This window comes from Plectropomus leopardus, chromosome 16 (assembly GCF_008729295.1).
Source record: "Plectropomus leopardus isolate mb chromosome 16, YSFRI_Pleo_2.0, whole genome shotgun sequence".
NCBI lineage: Eukaryota > Metazoa > Chordata > Actinopteri > Perciformes > Serranidae > Plectropomus > Plectropomus leopardus.
In genome coordinates this window covers 12,156,491-12,176,054 of record NC_056478.1, presented here as the reverse complement: position 1 = coordinate 12,176,054, position 19,564 = coordinate 12,156,491, and the positions used below count along the sequence as shown (strand labels likewise).

The following is a 19,564-nucleotide window of genomic DNA, read 5'->3' as shown; positions in this document are numbered from 1 at the left end:
ACCCCATCCTCTTCCAAGACCTTCTTTGGGCCTCTGGAAGTTTTTCCCGGGAGGTCAAGGGTTGGGGGTGGAGTGGAGGTGAGGCCCTGACAGTAGGAGACGCAGCTGATGGGGTGAATTCAGCTCGATTCTGGCAGACAGTAGGGGCACATTGTTGGGGTAGTTGAAAGGAGAGGGGGGGGGGCTTTCTTTAATGTGGTGCCGCCTCGTTTGCTGCTGCAGGCCTCATTGCAGTTAACGGATCAAACGAAGGAGTAATGCTGCGAGACAGCTAAAGATGGTTTAGTGCTCTGAGTAAATCAGTGTTTAGAAAGGTGGTAGGACTTAAGAGAAGATAGAAGTGTTTCTTTAAAGTTTAGATCATCTGATATGCAGGACTGCAGATTCAGATATCTGAAAATAGACACACAAAGAACAAATGTTCCAACTTATCTGAAAAATACCAACCCAATATGTGCTGGAAACACAACTTGGATAAAATGAAGCAAAAACAAATAAAGAGCTGGACTAAAATTACATCCTCAGCTTCTGAGTACAGACAAAATGCCCATTGCTCAGAGGTATGAACTGGATCCTACACAAACAGCAGCGGACCCAGCAGGAGCGAAACTCAGCCCCGATGACATCACTAACAGGTGCACAATAACAGTTACCTGATACACCATCACAGCACAAGACTGTTCATATCCCACAGCTTGAACCGATGCTCTCACGACCTTTCAGAATGATAATCATCAACCTAAATAAGAAGTTTTTGTTTTTAACTACTAGATAACCAGATAACTATATTTATCAGTCAACATGTAAAGGATTTTGCTCACTTTCTGGCATGAAATGAGCCTTAAAGCCTAAATATCTGATAGGGGTGCAGAAAATTAAAAATCATACTGTGATTATTTTGACAGATATTGGGATCAGGACATGAGTCATGATTTCAGTAATAATGGTAATTTTTGCATTTAATTTTTACAAAAAACATTAGTCCATTAGTCAAAACATCAGTACTTCAGAATAAAAGCACTATGGGTTCCAATTTGATTTATTTAATTAAATTAATAACTATTTTATACTTAAAATTATTTGACATTATAGCAGTATTTTTTAAACTTTATTATAACAGTAGTTTATGGCAGTGAAAATATCAAGATATATATCATGTATCGTGATACAGCCTAAAAATACTGTGATATTATCATAAAGCCATATCACCCAGCCCTACTTTTAAGAGCTCTGCCTGAAGTGTCAATACTTTCTCAAAAATTCTCTAGCAGCAGACAAGAAAATAACAAAATGGTAACAGGACTTACACTTCCTTTCTCTCAATATGTAGGCGAGTAGTCCTCACACATTTAAAGTGTTGTTGAACCATCATCACTGGGCATCTGAAACCTTTTATGAAAAAGCACCTGGGGCGAGGGAGCACACCTAATCAAACAGCTATGATGGTAATGGCTTACTTCACCCACTCAAGCATATACGTACACAAACACACACTGAGAAAGAGAAGGTCAAAAACACAGCTGAGTCAATACAGCAGGACACAAGCTGGCAGTAGCCTCAGGAGCAGACATGCAGGTTTCTGACGAAAAGGTTTGACCATTCAAATCCAAATGCTATCACTCACTAGACAACCAGTGCTGTAATACCTTGAGCAAGGCACTACTGGAGTATGACACATTTGTCTTGTGAGAGTTTTTAGAAAGGAAAAATACAAAAACTATGAATATTACGTAAACAGAGGCCAACAACAGCAGCAGCTAAATGGCAATGCAGCCATAAAACGAAGCAGCACTCACTCAAAGGACTTAACTGGAACTTGGATTAAAATGACTCATTTTGGTATTAAAACAACAAGTGAAATGTCAACATTCACGTAACAGGTAATTACTCATATCCATAATTACACGTCTACAGTCCACACCCATCTTACTTATAAACCAACAGGTAAGACACACACACACACACACACACAGAGGTTGTTTCCCATCATGCATTGTCTGTTCAGCTAGACACTGCCATTGCCTCCATTACTGGGCAGTAACAGGAATGGGCATGCAGACTCCAGCAGGGTTTAAGGAGATTAACCATTCTGTAGCCGTATGAAATCATATTCCTCATAATCCCCATCACTGACTCCGAAAATCCCCTCTCACTGTGTGGCATGGGAGAGCCTCTCTAAATGTGCTCTCTTGTTCTCTTTTTAAACGAAACAGCTGGATGCCTTGAAGAACATTCGACCATACAGATGTGTAGGACTACAGACCGTGTATGTGTTTAGGGAAACGTTTACATAATACAAACGCTGATCTGCGCAAATTAAGGTGGGACAAATAAATGTATCAGTAAGTTGTGATGCACTCTTTTGCAATATGTTATAATAAACTTGATGTTGCCACATATTCTTTCAATAACAGCTGCTCTGAAGTTAGGAAGTTGAGTTTTTATAGCTCTTGCATTTGGATTACAGCTCATCTGTTCATACTGCTGTGTGTGTTTGAGCATGCTGAGACTGTATGTGCATTTGTTTTATCACTTTTGTCTGCAAAATTTACTCTGATTTACAATCCATTCCAGCTTTTTGAACATTTAGAGGTTTGTTTTCACCTTAAGGCAATCAGCTGATAGAGCCTACATCACAGCTATTTAACTATATTGTTCAGGGGGCCACATTTTCATAAAGTTAAGGGCCCAGGGGTGTTTCCTCAAGCTATTATATATGTGCACTACACAACATGCCACCACATTATACAAACTTTTATGTCACTAAATTGCAGATTGTATTTAGTATTTACATTTTTTACAACCTCTATTTTCAAACTCTCTTGTCGTCTCCTCTCTGCTTTAAGGTTTATTTTTTCACGACTGTTGTTGTCAGCCAAATCATTCATGGCTTCCCAGTTGCTCTGAGGAGCCGGAATTTAATGTTTTTTAAAGGATCTGATTGGTGCAAATGGTTTCTTTTGGCAGAATTTAATTGAGATATGTAGAATGAAGTTATTATGATGAGCTTCGGTTTTGTTTCCTGACTGAGGCATTTGTGACACATGACGCATTCAAGAGCTGTCAGAAATTTGAAAAACTGGTGAGAACTTGTATTTATCTAGTTTCTAGCTATGATATATAGTATAAATTTGGCTTTTTTTAGGAGAAAGCATGCCTTATAAACCCACTGGTGAGTTGTGAGGTTCAGAGCCAATTAGGCCAGGTGCATAAAAGCATTCTGCTTGTTTAAAGCATTTTTTGTGGCAAAATATCCATTAGTAGCATATTTTTCCCCCTTAAGGCTTTACATTTTATTTATTCATAAACAGAACTGATCAGCAGCCAGCCTGGCCTGACTGGCAGGCCTGAGCTGGCCCACAGCCCGTCAGTTGAATAGACCAGGTCAGTATCTTAGATACCTATGTAAACAAATTGTGACAGTACCGTATAGTGGGTTGGCATCTGCCACTACATAATTATAGCTTTGAATAACCATGACGATGGCTTGTGTTACTAACATTTATCCGACTGCACTTTTTGTTGCTGTAACAACATCCTTCATCTATAAGTGTCCTGCTGTTTGAAATAAAGCTGTAATTGTAAGCTTGTTCCTGTAACCTGTGTTTGACACCTGTCTGCAAACCAAATTTCTTTGTTAGCATGCAATCGTTTCCATGAGACAAAATTAGTTATGCAGAAGCCACAATTTGAATTTAGTTAAAAAGCTCTGGTGCAACATGCCCTACAGGCCAGTCATGCTTGTCATGGTCAAAAGAACATACAGACATGGCTGTGAAACTGTCCAGTGACCCTAAAGTGTAGTTACTTTTGAGTTTTGAAACATAAACGCATGACATGTACTGAAAAGCATCATTAGCGCCTCAAGGCCACTGACTGTGTGTGTTTATACAAATTATTGTTGTGTTTGATGTGTGTGTGCACAAGCTGTAACAGGTCCTTGATCCTCTCTTTTCCTTCAGGAAACTTCCATGTTTAATAGACCATATCGCAACCATAAAAGCACTCCCATTACCTTTGCAGACCTATATTTTAAAATGCATCAGTGATTCATGTGCAACATATGGGGATGGAGGAAAAAAAAGACAACAGAAAGAGGGAGCAAGAGGGAAAACCTGAGATTAGATGGAGGATGATTACAAAAAGAAAGAAAATTGGGGAAAATATGAGAGAAATAAATCCTGGGAAAAAGGTCCATAAAAGACAAAAAAAGAGAAGAGGACAGAGAAACGTTTTAATGTTGTTTTAGGACACACAGACCTGTTTTTTTCATATACAGCTCCTGGGGCTTAATGTGGGCTGATCAACAAGACAGCAGATCTTGGGCTTATTATACGCAGGCATCACTCAATGCTACGACTCACACAGACAGGAACAGGCCATGTAAATACCACTTGAGTAGTCTGTGCATCATAGGAAATACTGATGGATGGAAGCTTTAAGGGGGACAAGCAAGTTTTAGTGCACATATGTATGTGCACACACACACAAAACACACACAATGAGGTCTCTGTGGACGAGGCAGACGGCTCGAGCTGCTACAGAGGAAGATCAAGTAGTCAATGGGGATTCCTGCGCAGAGTATGTCATACTTCACAGTGACAGACGCTTTCTCAGACACACACACACACACACACACAAACGGCATGCAGTGATCTGGGGAGATGGAGTGAGATTGATGAAGAGCCAAAAATCTGCTTCAGGCAAGACGGAGAGAGGTGAAATGTCAGATTATGGCCTATTTATTTTGAATAACTAATAGACAAATTAGCAAAGTCAATAAATCAACTCAAGCTCTATGTACGGGTGTGTGTATGTTTGTTGGACCCAAAATCATGCTGTATTTCCTCAAACTAATAGTGTTCAGCTGCAGGCGGTGGTGTCCAAACCAAACACGTAACCAGAAAGAGAAGAGATGGAGAGAATTTACAGAAAAAAAATAAAAGCAGGGCTGAGTAATATGTTGATATAATATTAATATATGGTATGAGACTTATTATCTTAGATTTTGAATATCTAAATTGTCTGTTTTCTTTTCCTGGTTTTAAAGACCGCATTAAAGTAAAGTGATGTCGTTTTTTTGTTGTTTTTCTAGCTTCTTCTAGCTTCTATTATTTGCCTATACCAACTTAGTTATTATATCCACATTACTGACGATTATTTATCAAAAATCTCAGTGTAAATATTTTGTGAAAGCACTACTAGTCGACCCTACAATATCATTGCAATATTGATATTGCTGTATTTGGTTAATATATTGTGATATTGATTATTTCAATGCCCCCCAGTCCTACTTAAAGGAACTGCATGTAACTTTTTACACGTTTCAATCACTTTTATTGCCAATGGGTGAACAGGTTGTAATGTAATTAAAAACTGAGAACTTCCCCGAATTTCATGGTTGCCTAGAACAGACTGTGGATTGACTGCTAGGTAAAGCAACCACCTGGTGGAAACACATCTGCATTCAGCGCCCTGTAGATATTCAAATTCAGCCAGAGGAAGACTGTTCTCCCGAGAGCTGAGAGTTTAATCCTGTAACACCCTCTTGACCACCCTGAGTCTGCGCTGCATCAGCAAACTCTCTATTGCTGCCATTAATGAGTCGGACCCAGAGCTGCCACTCGTCACAAGCCCACTGTGAACTCCGGGGCTAGGGTTTGCACTGACTGACTTTGAGATGCTTCAACGGCTAAGGTGCAAGGTGCCGTCCGCTCTCCAGAGAAGTAGTGACATATAGGCAAGGAGTTAGGCAAAGGGACCAGTGCTAGTTAATTATTATCTAATTTTGGATCTGACTGTGGTCATCAAATTCAGTGCACAGTATAATTCTAGCGACCGCCGGTGCTGAAAAAAATTTTAACATCAAGGAAACACCACCTTGTGAAATATATGCCGATATTGTGGTTTTAGCTGGCTAGTGTTGAATCAAGGATAACACAGCAAGACAGAGAGAAAGACAGTGAGGAAAAAAGGAGGAAACACTAAACTAAAACAACACAGCTGACAGTGTCTTTTATTTTTTTAGTCTCATAAATCTTGGTGACTAAGCAGACAGTACAGAGAGAGACAGGCAGAGACACTGGCAAGTCTCATGAATGAGCTGGTTTCTGAAATGAAGAAAGTCTAAGCTCTTAATTGCAAATTCTTTTCAGTTTTAGAGGCCAAAGGTAATAAAGATATCCCAACTCAATCACTGATAAGCACAGCCTCCAAAAGAGCAAAAAGGCTTGATAGAATAAGGATGTTCTGCACAAAAAAAACCATTTTTCGCATAATATAACACAGAATAAAATAAAATAATATAGAATTAAAATAAAAGTTATTTCAGAAAAGTGCAACTCAACAAACTGCTGGAATGTTGCTGATATTCAATTATTAAAATATGCCTTAAAAAATGTAAAAAGCAGCTGATTGGTAAATAAATATACATTGGCACAGATGCGTTGATGTTTACAGATACAAGAAAAACTGAAATAATTAAACCTCATGCTGTACTTGTGCAGTATGCACGCATTAGTATTGTAAGCATGCATGTGAGTTATGCAGTAGGGGGTGGGGTATGTATACACAGTATATATAATAACCTAGGTCAACATGTTGACAATGGACCCTTTGACCGTTGGCAGGAATTGAGGACGACAGATTGTGTCACCGTTCTCTGACACAAACACACACAGGGCAGGGCGGTGACCAATACAGAAAATAAAGCTTTTTGAAACTGAAACAAGTGCCTGAAAACCTTGCAATTTTACCTTGCTAAACAATTACGTTGTCCTTTAATACTATCACACCAATTATCGCCCCACAGGGTTTTAGACCTTGTCTACAACAACACTGATATTACTGAAAACAGATATTTTCCGCTACATTTTGGTCATGTCCACACATAAACAGTTTTAGGTCACAAGGACCAAGACTTTTTTGAAAAAGCCTTCTAAGGTGCAGATTTTTCAGGTTACTTTGTATCTGTGTGGACATATTAGACGGCGAGTTTAGGGATCAATGATGTAATCTCCTCAGTTCATGCTCATTGTGGCTTTGTTTTATTAGCATGAGCCAGAAACATCAACAACAAAGTCGGACTGCGCCCAATTTTATTTGGTCTATTTCAGCATCTGTCGTTTTAAGTCCACCAGAAAGGACGGTTTTGGATCAAGTACAGTCATACTAGAAGGGGTGGGACAATTTCACGAGTAGGATTGTTGTCGATGAGGAGTGAAAGGAAAAGACTTGTACCTTAGAGTGAGCTCTTTTGTCTGTAAATTGAAGGGGAATTAGGGGTACTGAGATCTCTACTAGATGTTTTGAAAATGTTTTAAACATTACCATCTTTGTGATGAGTTAAGACTGTGAAAGAAAGCACACGCCAACAAGTGATTAGACCCCTTTTTACTTTGTCGTGCCGACAAAGATATTGTGTAAAATAAGGTTGTGCGGACAGTTTTGAGGGTTTTTTTCGTTTATCGAAAATAACAATGTTCAAAAATACCTGCATACCTGGAGACATCTTGGGTCAATAACAAACACAGCTCTCAAACAACATGACATCAAACCCTGCACCACACCACCACCATCTACACTAACATTGCTGATATTTGACACACACATGCAACTGACTCAAATCTGAGACTTTTTCATCACTGAACTGGGAAAACTTCCTAAATCCCAACTAAATTAACCTACTTTTTCCATCTACTGAATATTTTAGACACTCAGTTGATGTTCCTTGAGAGAGCAACTTGAGAAGAAGTCTATTGCCACACAGTCAATCTTACAAGCAACCAAAAAGGAGATCAGTTGGCAGAGTCATGAGTTGCACAATGCACATGACAGAATAAACAAATTCTATGATGACTCAAAACATTAAACATTGTGTCTGCTTGACTGAGACAAAACCTTAATCACACTCTTGTTACTAAGCTTGTTTATTCAGCTGAGGAAATTCCAGTTGTCAAATGTTGCCAATGTTTACTAGACTAAAAATATGCATGAAAAGAGTCAACGAACAGCTGTTTCAAAGGAATTATCTGCCAGTACAAATATAGCCACAGCGCCACTATAACTCATCTCATCCTCCCATCTAGTTTTTGAGTGCAAACATTCAGTTAAATCCAAAATTCAACTGTTGCTTGTTTCAGTTAAACTTCACCACAGACACAGAGGCTCGCTGTGATCTATTCTGCAGGTCTGAACCAATATTTGGAACCAAAATGCATTTACAATAAAGATAAAAATCTTTGTGTCCATATTTAGAATTTGGAATAAAACAAACTCCAACATAAAACTTTGTTTAAATGCCTTTAGCAAATGTTTGATGAAAAAAACGAAACTTTTGATATCAAATACAACAAGCTCCCAGCAACTTTTTTCAACAATGTGAAAACTTAAATAAAAAAAAGATAAAAATAGCTCCCTAAGGTTTTACAAAGTAAAAGTTCCTCCCATGCTGACACTTGGCACTTTTTAATTAAGTACTTTTATCAGCGAGCATTAGAATAAAACGGCAATACAGATAATGGGCAAAATGCCAAATATCGGCCTCAATACTTGACCAAAAATCTGTTGACCCCTAATGAGAAACCCACTAAATTTCTACAATTTCTAATGTGAATCACAAGGATGGCTACGGGACTTACCACTTACTACATTTGTGTGCGTGAGTCTGTGTGTTTCCATGTGTGCATTGGTTAAGTGGCACGGGTGACAGATGTTGCAGAAAATCCCTGTTTATTTTTCCTGAGGTGGTCATAGAGTCTGCGTGTGTGTGTATGTGTGTGTGTGTGTGTGTGTGTGTGTGTGTGTTTGTGTTTCCAGGCCTTGAGTGCAGTAAAGTGCAGATGCGGGCCAGCAATAGCCTTTATATTCCTGTAAGATGAGCTCCCACCTGCTGCAGTATGTCATTATGTACTGTATGGATAAGTGGATGAGTGTTTGCCTGTCTGTCTGTCTGTCTGTCTGTCTGTCACACATCACTGCTTAACAGTAATATTATACAGGACATATTCAATCATAACGTTCACGGCAATCAAAAGTGGTTGTTGTGTAGGTTTACAGGATGTCTTTTGTTTATTTTGTCACCAAAAGCAACGGAACAGGTTCACTATAGTGCAGTTACTGTGCAGCTACTAGCTGTAGTTACTATAACTACCCATGATGCACGCTTGTGACATTAAACCGTACAGTGGCCTTCATTGTGTTCCAAGTTCAATGGATAACTGTCACAAAAAGCCTGAAAATACAAAAAAAAAATCAGGTGAGAGAGAGAGGCTACATCGAAAAAAAATGCATGTTTATAAGTTAAAAAAAATGTTTTCAGTAAGATGCAGCTCAGTGCATCAGATGGTGATGTGGCTGATGAAACAAAAAACAAGGCACAAGGCTCAATGTGACAATGCTACATCATATCCATACAGCTGCTAACAATCTCTGTTGTAGAGACAGCAGAACAAAGAAACATCTGGCAAAATGAGCAGTTTTATAAATGATAGCGTGACCTAAATTACAGTCTAACTGAACTGGCTGTTAAGATGCAGCTCTGACAAAAGCAGTGATTTTAACAAGAGCTGACAATCATTAGGCGGCATTATCTAAACACAAAAATGAATCAAAGTATCACTGCTGATGACACTATCTTACTATTCACTATTTCATTCATTGGAGTATCACCTCAAGTGCACCTCCTCAGAACGCTATTTAAAAACTGCATAGATGAGAGGAAGTTGAGCAGAAAGACAGTCAAGAGAAATGTGTAGCGCAAGACAAAAACAGATTATATGAGAGACAAAGAGCGAGAGGAAGATAAAGGGCACGAAGGGGCCTTTTCTTTGTTGTGGTCAGCGTGGCGGTGTGAGGGCAGACATCAAAGTGCAGAGGATGGACAGAGATGAGAGAGGAAAGGTCTGGAAGCCATATGAAACAACAGGAAGTAGAAAGGGAAAGAAATATAGGACAGGGAGTAAGAGAGAGGGGAGAGAGGAAAAGACTTTAAAACAGAGGAAGGGGGGAGGGAAAGCTGAGACAAAAAGGGAGAGTGACTGACAATAGAATATGCTGAAACATCATGTCACAGCCGTGCACAGACCCACATAAACAGTTACACACACTCCACGCAAGCTGTGAAAATGTTTTATCAGATGTTGTTTGAGAATATACAATCTCCCTAAAGGCGTATTTGGTCATTTTTAATTTGCCTGGTCAGAAGTTTTGGGAGTGAAGTCGAGTACAGGCTCATCTGTTCTTAACAGATTTCACATACGCTCCGCGGTCAGTTCAGCTCTTGTTTGGTTCTCAGGAGGAAATACAATTGGACCTGGACATCTGGCTATTCGTGATGCTTTTTCTTCAAAACAATAGCTGTGTTAAATCTGGACCACAACCTCCGCTTGAACTCTGTGAAGCACTTTTCAACTGCACCATTCATCAGCGTGCACAGTCGTGGAATAAATCTGTTGTAATATTTAAAATCCACAAGCAAATAGGGGTTTAACAATAGGGATTGCCTGATTGCCCTGGACAAGTTATATGCCACATTGGGGTAGCAACTCACTTGACCAATTGGACAAATGGTATAAAAAATTGTTTGAAAGCAGGGTGTATGAAATAGGGTCATTTTTCATGGCAATTAAGTTAAGTCTTTGTGTGTTATAGCCACTAGAATATAAAATAATTTGTATTGGGGGGTGTAAAAAATTGATTTCAGACAAGTAGGTTTCTGACCAACTTGCTTGACAAGGCAAGTAAAAAAAGCCAACTTAAGTTTAAAAAATGTATACTAACTATGCATTATATATAGTCTACATTCCCATCGTTCTACCATACTGACACTAAATGGTTCTAGCTGCGGCACCAACTGTGTTTTTGAAGAAGTGAAATAATTAATGAGGAAAGTGTGCCAAATCTTAAGGAAGTAAAAAAAAATAATAATACAGTGTGTGTTTGTAAGTACATGTACGACTCTACAAATCCATCCAGAGATGGAGGGAGATACCCCTCCATCACTGTCCTCTTCCAAGCAGAGGTCACCATAGTGGGAGTTAGAGCTTGCTCATCTCCCCGCTGGCATCTTAAACCCTGGATTACCCTGCAGCACCCAAAACTGCCAACTTGCAAACGTGCAAGTCCTGTATCTGGGTCTTTTGAGTGTGTGAACACAAACACTTGTGTTTGTGCACAGCCGAGATTAAATCTTGATGGAGACTTTATGCCCGTAAAGACTTTATGACTCAAAACATTAAACAAATCGATCAATCGATTCAAATCGATTCAAAAATCAGTGATAATACCCCAAAATAGAACCATGAACTAACCATAAAATGTGAAAAAAACGCAGTGTCATCATCTGACACTGAATGAACTGCTAAAACACACAAGCATAAGCCATAACAGTGATCTGGTATTCAGTGACGTCCTTGCAGTCCGCACAGGCTTAAAACCACTGCTCCTACCAGGGCTTACACACAGTCACACAGTCTCACACACACACACACACACACACACACACACACACACACACACACACCACACACACACACACACACAACTCTAAATTTAGAGAATCTTATTAACTTAACTGTCTCATATCATCAAGAGAAAATCAGTCTCAGACAGATTTAGTTTTGTGAAGCAGAGGAGCTTCAGAACGGCGCTGAAGACAGGCAGCCGGGGTCGTGACATTAAATGTGATGATCAACAAGTACTTACACTAACACTAACAGACGCTGAAGAAAAGTGTGTGAGCAAACATGTACAAAGACAAATACACAACAGAGCAACACTTGCATTCATCAATCATCTCCCTCTTCCTCCCTAGCATTTTCACTCCCTAACACTCCTTTGTGTCCTTGTCAGGGCTGTGTCTACATCCTGGACAGTCTGCACAGAGGCGTGGGAGAGGGCGGCTGCATGTACACACACACACACACACACACAAAGTCGAAGTCAGATGCAGCTCAATGCCAATATCCCTCCACTTCTTGGAATACTGCAGCCATTTCCCATCCGTTTTTCCCTATTTTTCTCTCACTTTTTCTCTTTCTCCATCCCTCCCAACCCCTCTCTTTTGTTCCTCATGGGACCAGGTCGACCTCTAGAACCAGGCCAGGCTCCCCTCGCTGGAACGAGCCCTGTGGGAACTGACTTGTGGATTCTGGCTGCGTAATGACTGCTCTCTATACATGAATGGAAGGGACCAAGGCAGGCCTGAGCCTGAATGGTGACTAGGGGGGAATTGAGGTGGGATAAACAGGGTGTGTGTGTGTGTGTGTGTGTGTGTGTGTGTGTGTGTGTGTGTGTGTGTGTGTGTGTGTGTGTGTGTGTGTGTGGTAAACAGGAAAACAAGATGGTTTAAAAAAAAAAGATAAACAGCAGTTAGCTTATTTAGGCATGACAGTGCTTTGTTATTCTTTGTCATGTGATAAGAGCCACAACTTGGATCTCATTCAAGTAGTTTAGACTCACTGTCGTTATCGTCATAACTGAGCGACACTGTTTATGCACTAACACACACGGCCACTGTGGTGCCAGCCTGAGCCAAAAAATGTCCAACAGCAGACAAGCCAAGTGCGTGCCCATGCACACACACACACGCACGTACACACACACGCATGTACACACACGCGCGCGCACACACACACGCACACACACACACAGAGGTCCTTGAGAAGCACTTCAACATAGCAACACACACTAAAGATGATGGCATGCTACTGATGAAAGATTATCGGGCAAAGACATACATCTATAAATAACTGGGAAATGTGGGGAGGAATTTACACACAGTCTGCATGTGACTACGAAAGGAAGATTAATTGTGGATATTAGCAGCTCTGCTGCATGTGTCCAATCCAGATTGTTTGTGTGTGTGTGTGATTCATAACCCCACAGCAGCAGGGAGCCAGTGGGCATCAAAGATATCTGAAGGGAGGCCCTAAGTCTCTTCTAACTCCAATTAACCTTCACCAGTTCGACCTACTTTCAACATTAAAATAGCGTAACTCCCCATTCAACCCAGTGCTATATTTGGCACAAGAGACTTAGTGTTAAATATTTAGTTAAAGACACTCTTCACTTAAAAGTCAAAGTTGTGATATTAAAGGCCTTTAACACAGTGCAATTTTGGGTCGTCCCAAAGACAAACACAGTGAGATCTTTGGTTGTCAATTAAAAGTGACAGCTGTAATTCTTCAAACTCACTTTGCAAAATTTGCCATTCAACCTGCTCTCTTTTCCCTGGCTGTGACCAGGTCCATGCTGTCCTCCTTAAGCCCCCCTTTTGAGGTTTTTCAATCCACAGAAGTGTCAAAAGCTTGCTTGTTGTTTTGTTATTTTTAAAACAAAAGAGTACCGCAAATGCATGACCTTAATTGATGTTTGTCTGTGTATTTTTATAGTTAAATTGTAGCGTCATGATTCATCTGACATGCCCTGAAAGTGACAGTCTGGCACTGATTAGGGACCAAGACTTTATGAGACCCACTTTGTGCAGTGTGCTCTCAGACTCATCGGATGGAACCTCGTGCATGCGACTGGTACAAGTCCGCAGCTGTCTGCGGACGTTCAGCAGGGAAAGTATGCCTGAGCCTCAAGCCAGCTGGATGTCATCTTGCTAGGCTGAATGAGAGAGGTGCTTTTGGGCGTGCAGGAGACCCCAGCAAACCTGGACACATATGTTCGTGTGTGTGTCAATTAGCGTTTATTTGTTGATGTTGATTTTGTGAATTGTGTCTCGTTTTGTAGGAAAAAATATTTAATATTTATTATGCACAGCGCAAAGCGCCACATATTTCAGCAGCATTTAAAATACGATTCGGACATTTAAAAAATGCAATTTATGATTTCAGCTAACTAGTAATATGCACAATATTTTTTCAGACAGTGTTAATTAACCTTATAGATTAACTTTTGCTCAATTTTGACCATTTTCCGATTGTTTTCCTACTTTTAGACTTGTTGCCTAGTCTAACTTTAAGTGGGTTTTAAGATGACATTTGCTAATGTTTTCCGCCTCTCCACATGGACTGCTACCCGGCTGTCAACTGTGATTGGCATATATAGACTCAGACTACAAATGAAGAAAAAAACATTTCCAATACCCAAATCTTGTCCCATTGTCTACAGATTCTACATACATATGCTGATATCTGTCTACATGGATTACTGCAGTCATAAACTATTCAGAATCATAAATCCAAGCGTGGAAAGAAAAAAGCTGCTCCTTTTCACAACCATGGACATAATGCCAGTGCTATTTAACTTCAGCATGAGTTACAGTTCTTGATACCATTTTCTACAAGCCCTTCCTATTCTCAAGGACATTTTAAGTATAAATATTCTCCTAATAGCTTCATATGTTCATCAACTGCCACAATCATCTTCTCATATTCACAGACAGCACAATGTTGTTGCCATGGATGCACCTTGGGACTGTACACAGTCTACTCTTGTTTTTTCTCCCAACGTCTGTGGACGAGTATAATTATCCTGTCACTGTCCCAGTTGTCTTAATACAGTCATTAATACATCGGGGTGTGGCAGTGAAACTCACAATTAGTCAGTCATAGCTGAGCTGACCCTTACTGGCCGGCAGCAGAAACCCATACCAGCACTCCAGAGTCAAGAGTTTGAACAAAGTCTAGTTTTACTTTATTTAAACTCTTGACTCTGGAGTGTCAGGTGTTCCCCCTCTGAGGCTGGAGAGAATGACCTTTGACCTGCTGACCGGTACTTCAGCACAAATGGATTAACATTGGCATGAGGCAACATATAACACACACAGGGAGGAAGATCCCATTTGTTCATTTCATGTGCTTGTTTAAACTGTACCAGATGATTACTTTGACTGCACAGATAAACTGCAAGAAGAGACACTGCACATAAGCAAACACACACATACACACACTCACTACGCCCTTCCCTCAATGTCAGACCCCTGGCATACAGGAGCCCCTCTTTATGTCCCTCACCCGTAATATGATCCATCTCCAACCTGAGGTTAGAGTAGGAATCCTAACCCACAGTAGTAAAAGACAACAGAGTGACTGGTCACAGTTTAACATTTACATGCAAACTATAAGATGATATGATTATGTAATATATTCCTTTGGGCCTAGTCAAATGCTTCAAATGCGTCATGAGCTCTCTAAACTTAAGTAAAGCTCACACTGGATATATGATGCTACAAGAAGCAGTGAGGTGTGTTGATTACTACTGCGTGAACTAGAGTTGCTCTGATACCAATAACATGATCAGAAATGCCTCAGATACCGCCTTAAATGCAGGAACAGGTATCATCAAGTACACAAGTCTATGCATCAATCTGGTATCTTGCCATTTCTCAATAAACTGTTAAGTAGTTTCACACCCAGATAAAACATCAGCCTTCAAAAAAACGTTAGCAATTAAGTATTATTTTACACAGGAAAGTCCCAGCAGTACAAAAGCAACGTGTACAGCAAGGGTGGAGTTTTGAGGGACACAATTTCAACATCTTATAAAGCATTTAAAGACGCATCACACGAAAGAGCATGACAAGTTCCCCAAAGCAAAGTTAGGGTGGGCAAAATATTTGTCATTCATTCATTCAAAAATATAAACACAAACATGAATATTCTCAAAATATCACGGCTTGCTCTACATGGGATATATGAAACGACTATATCGTGAACATTGAGTACAAATTATCACATCATTTTGTTTCGACTTAATCGCACTCTCCTATGGCTCTCTTCCTTTCACGGACACACACACACACACACACAAAGAAACAACTACTGTTGTTGTACAAGAAGCTTCAAGTCCACCTCAAAAACACTGACACTGCTTCAAAATAAAAGCACCAGTGCTTCTGCTTCGATTTATTTAATCATAACATTAGTTTATTTTACTTTAGTTTATGATAACAGCACTTTATTTAACTTTATTATAGGACAGTAGCTACTTTAACTTCATTGTAACTGTAGTTAGTTTAATGATTTTGTATTTTAGTAGACTACAGTAGTTTAGAGGTGATTTCAAAATATCAAGATATAATGTACTGCGATATAGCCTTTAATATGGGGATATTATTTTCAGCCATATCGCCCAGCCCTAAAGCAAAGGAGAAAAAACAGGATGAACCGCAGCAGCAAAGTTTGGAAACTGCATTCCAGCAATGCCAAAAAATCCTCAAGTGACAAAGAAAAACAACAAAGAGGAATTTGGCTGCTCAAAGGATCAGATTAATACTTTGCATCAGTCTAAGTTCAGGTGTCAGAATCGGCATAGCAGAGAAAAAAACTGGTATCAGACCACTTCTAGTGTAAACCAGTGAGTAAGAGGAGGCGGCACATCTGTGGATGCTTTGCTTCTGCGTTACACATTAACTTTCATTCAAAGACCCATTCAAAACTACTCCACCAGCTGCTTCTGTGTTACGGCAAATCCAAATCCTGGAGTAGTGCTGGGGGGCAATTCAAAGGGCATTTTTCAAAGACAGGTGTTTGTGTGGAAAGAGTCAGAGTCCAGCACAACATGCCTGTGTTGTAATGTATCTGAAGCCAGTGCTTCTGTACTCCCGGCGATGGCCTTGGGGCGATGTGGGAGCTGGAAACTACAGATCGCTGAGAACCACACACTGCATTCCAGTCTACTCTCTCACACCTTGTCCTCAGCTGCTAGCCTTCGCTGCACTGAGTGACTGAGCGAATGACTTAAACTGAACAAAGGTATAAAAAGGAACTCCCAACCCCACCTAGGACTGGATCAAAACTTCAATAGGTGCAGATAACAGACACATGCCATGCGATAACTCAGGGGATTAGTTAAACGTCTGGTCGCTGTCATGTAGCGGGTACCCCCTAAACCTTTGATTCACAACTGGTAGGTTGAGTTCTTTTATTTGGAAGTGCCATTTCTGTTTCTTTGTGTAATATGTTTTATGTTTTTGTGTAGTGTATAGTTTGTGAAATAAAATTGAATATGTTGTAATTAACAATGTGTGGACCTTGAACTAATGACTGGACCAGTTGGGAACCACTGCCCTTAAACACAGGGAGTATCAGTCTGTGTGTATGTGTGTTCGATCTATTGCTCATCATACATCACATTTGTTTGTGTCTGGGAACTGTCTGCTCATTTTATCATTTCCCTGCAACAAGTTTTTAAATCTGTGCGTGCGTGTGCTTGTGTGTGTGTGTGTGTGTGTGTTTGAAGAGTGAGTCACAGTCAGACCAAAGGCTGGGTGAATAGATATGAAGGAGGACATTAAAAAAAAGGAACAAAAACCCATGACTCAGAATTTTAATCCTCTTCCGTCACCAGTCTTCAGAAGAATTTGGGCTCCTCTGTTGAATCCTACTTTGCAACATATTTCAGAGTCAAATTAGATAAACAAAGAAGTCATGCAGGGAGTCAATGGGAAAACAAAATCCCTTAACTACTGCACTCATCAACAGGACCAAATAACAACCCATTAAATAGAAAGCAGTGGTATAAAGTAGCCTATGTACTCTCTTAAAGGCTCTACTACAGGTCTGTATCAGAGTGGACAACATTAAGGGCCTATCTCTGAATCTGTGCATGGCTGGCACGGCTGCCATAGTCTGAGTTAATATATAACCACTGTGTGTGAGACTACAGGACGTAGCTTTACAAGGTTAGCAAAACCACAAAGGGAATTGATTTTTTCAATCATCTTTGACCAGCTTTGTTTACATGCATAAAACAGCAAGATGAAACAGGATGGAAAAGGTTTGTGAGGCGTCCTGTGATCTCTCTGTCTTTTGAAGACCTGAACACAGATGGTGAGTCCGTTGAGAGGAAATCCATCATTTCTGACGAGACTCAACACCCTGATTAACATAAGTCTGAATCAAGACAAATACAGCCATGTGTCACCCCTCCCTGGTCCTTTGCACAGGACGAAATGTGACAGTCACCTTGGACCTGACCAGCAGCTCTCTCTCCACACCAATCATGACAGAGCAGAACTTCAAATACAGATTAGTTTAACCCTTTAGAACCTGAGCAAATTAGCTTAATTTCTCACAAAAACATGCAATTTGCCAAGAAATTACCCCAAATTAGTAAGAAGTTACAAGACAAAAGACAAAAAAAGAGGAAAACAAAAACAAAGAAGGAAATGACCTAAAAATTACATTGAATGAAAATATGTATGTATATAAATATACTTTTTTTCAGGAGTTTTTCCTATTATTTATTTAAGAGTTTTCTAAGAATTGTCTCAGCCTCTTTTTTGTGTGAGGGTTGTTTTTTTCCATTTTATGTGGTTGGGTTTTTTATAACTCACATTTAGTTCATGTTCTTGTCACTGTAATCTAATTTCTCACAATTTGCAGGACATCTCTCAAGAAGTTGCTCTTCGCCTTTATAGCCATCTTTTCAAAAGAAGCCAAACGGTTTTGCTCATATTTTTAAGGTTTATATGCAACACAAGAAAACTGATGTCAAAATATTATGAGAATCAAGTCATAATTTAATGAGAATAATATTACACAAAATATATTACTGACGTTGATCCAGATTTTAAGGATTAAAGTCAGAATTCCTCACTTCATATGTTATCTTATTTATTTCAGTAGTTTAGAAATAACTAAGCAGTGTAGTTGTGTGCACATCCAACCTGTTTTGTGGCCAGTTGCTGGATAAAACTACATATTAATGTAACACACAGAATAAATATCCGCACACTGGAGTACAGCTCCCAGTATTAAATTGACTTGTTGTGGTCAATTAAATATTAAGAATTCATAAATATTCATCTGTGGTAAGGAATCATGGCACACAAGCACCATGATACCATACATATGTATGTATGTATGTATGTGTGTGTGTGTGTGTGTGTGTGTGCGTGTGTGCGTGTGTTCATTCATAATATACATATAAGCCTGTGTGTGTTTACAGTGACTGCTCTGGTTTAACCACAATATTAATAACTTATAGTACTGCTATGGGGGCAGAAATTTAAAGGTATAATCTCTTAGCTCTCATACTGCAGACTACCAAAGTTGTAAATAATGCAAACTTACGGATTTTGATTTTCTTGGGGTCAAACTTGCGGACTTCCCCCTGCAGCTTTTGCAGCCGCCCCTGAATCCTGCAGGATCTTCTGAACACCATCCCTGCCTCCATCTCGATGCCCAGGAAGATGTCGCTGGCATGTCGAGAAAGGTCGGAAAGTTGGTGAATTATGTTGGTCAACGTGTGACAGCCAACCTCATCCAGAGACGAGAACAAAACGGGTTTTCGCAGTTTGCGTCTCCCGGTTTCCTCCCTCGGTATCCAGCCATCCCTCGCCGATAACCTACTAACACGCCGCGGCTCGATGCTCCTCTGATAAAAGGGCATGTTTATATCATACCAATAACTCCAGCGGGACCGAAAACTGTTCACGCAAAAAAACACAGCTTTAAAACAAATCCAAAACGCACCGCCGTCCTTTGGTTGCTATAATTTCAATATAATCCTTCAATCCCGCCATATTTTTGTTTTGCAAAGCATGGGACTTTGTGCTGCTGTACACCGGAGACGTTGCCTCGCAAAGTCTATTCAAATTCAACCAGACAGA

At 39.9% G+C, this 19,564-nt stretch overlaps 1 protein-coding gene across 1 annotated transcript in view; it reads right to left on the bottom strand.

The window, feature by feature from the left end:
• Window positions 1–19,564, bottom strand: part of LOC121955216 (NHS-like protein 1) — a 133,742-nt gene extending 114,178 nt beyond the window's left edge. Inside the window, 1 exon segment of the mRNA XM_042503065.1 lies at window positions 19,026–19,564. Coding sequence (XP_042358999.1) covers window positions 19,026–19,344 — 319 coding nt within the window. The 5' untranslated portion in view covers window positions 19,345–19,564.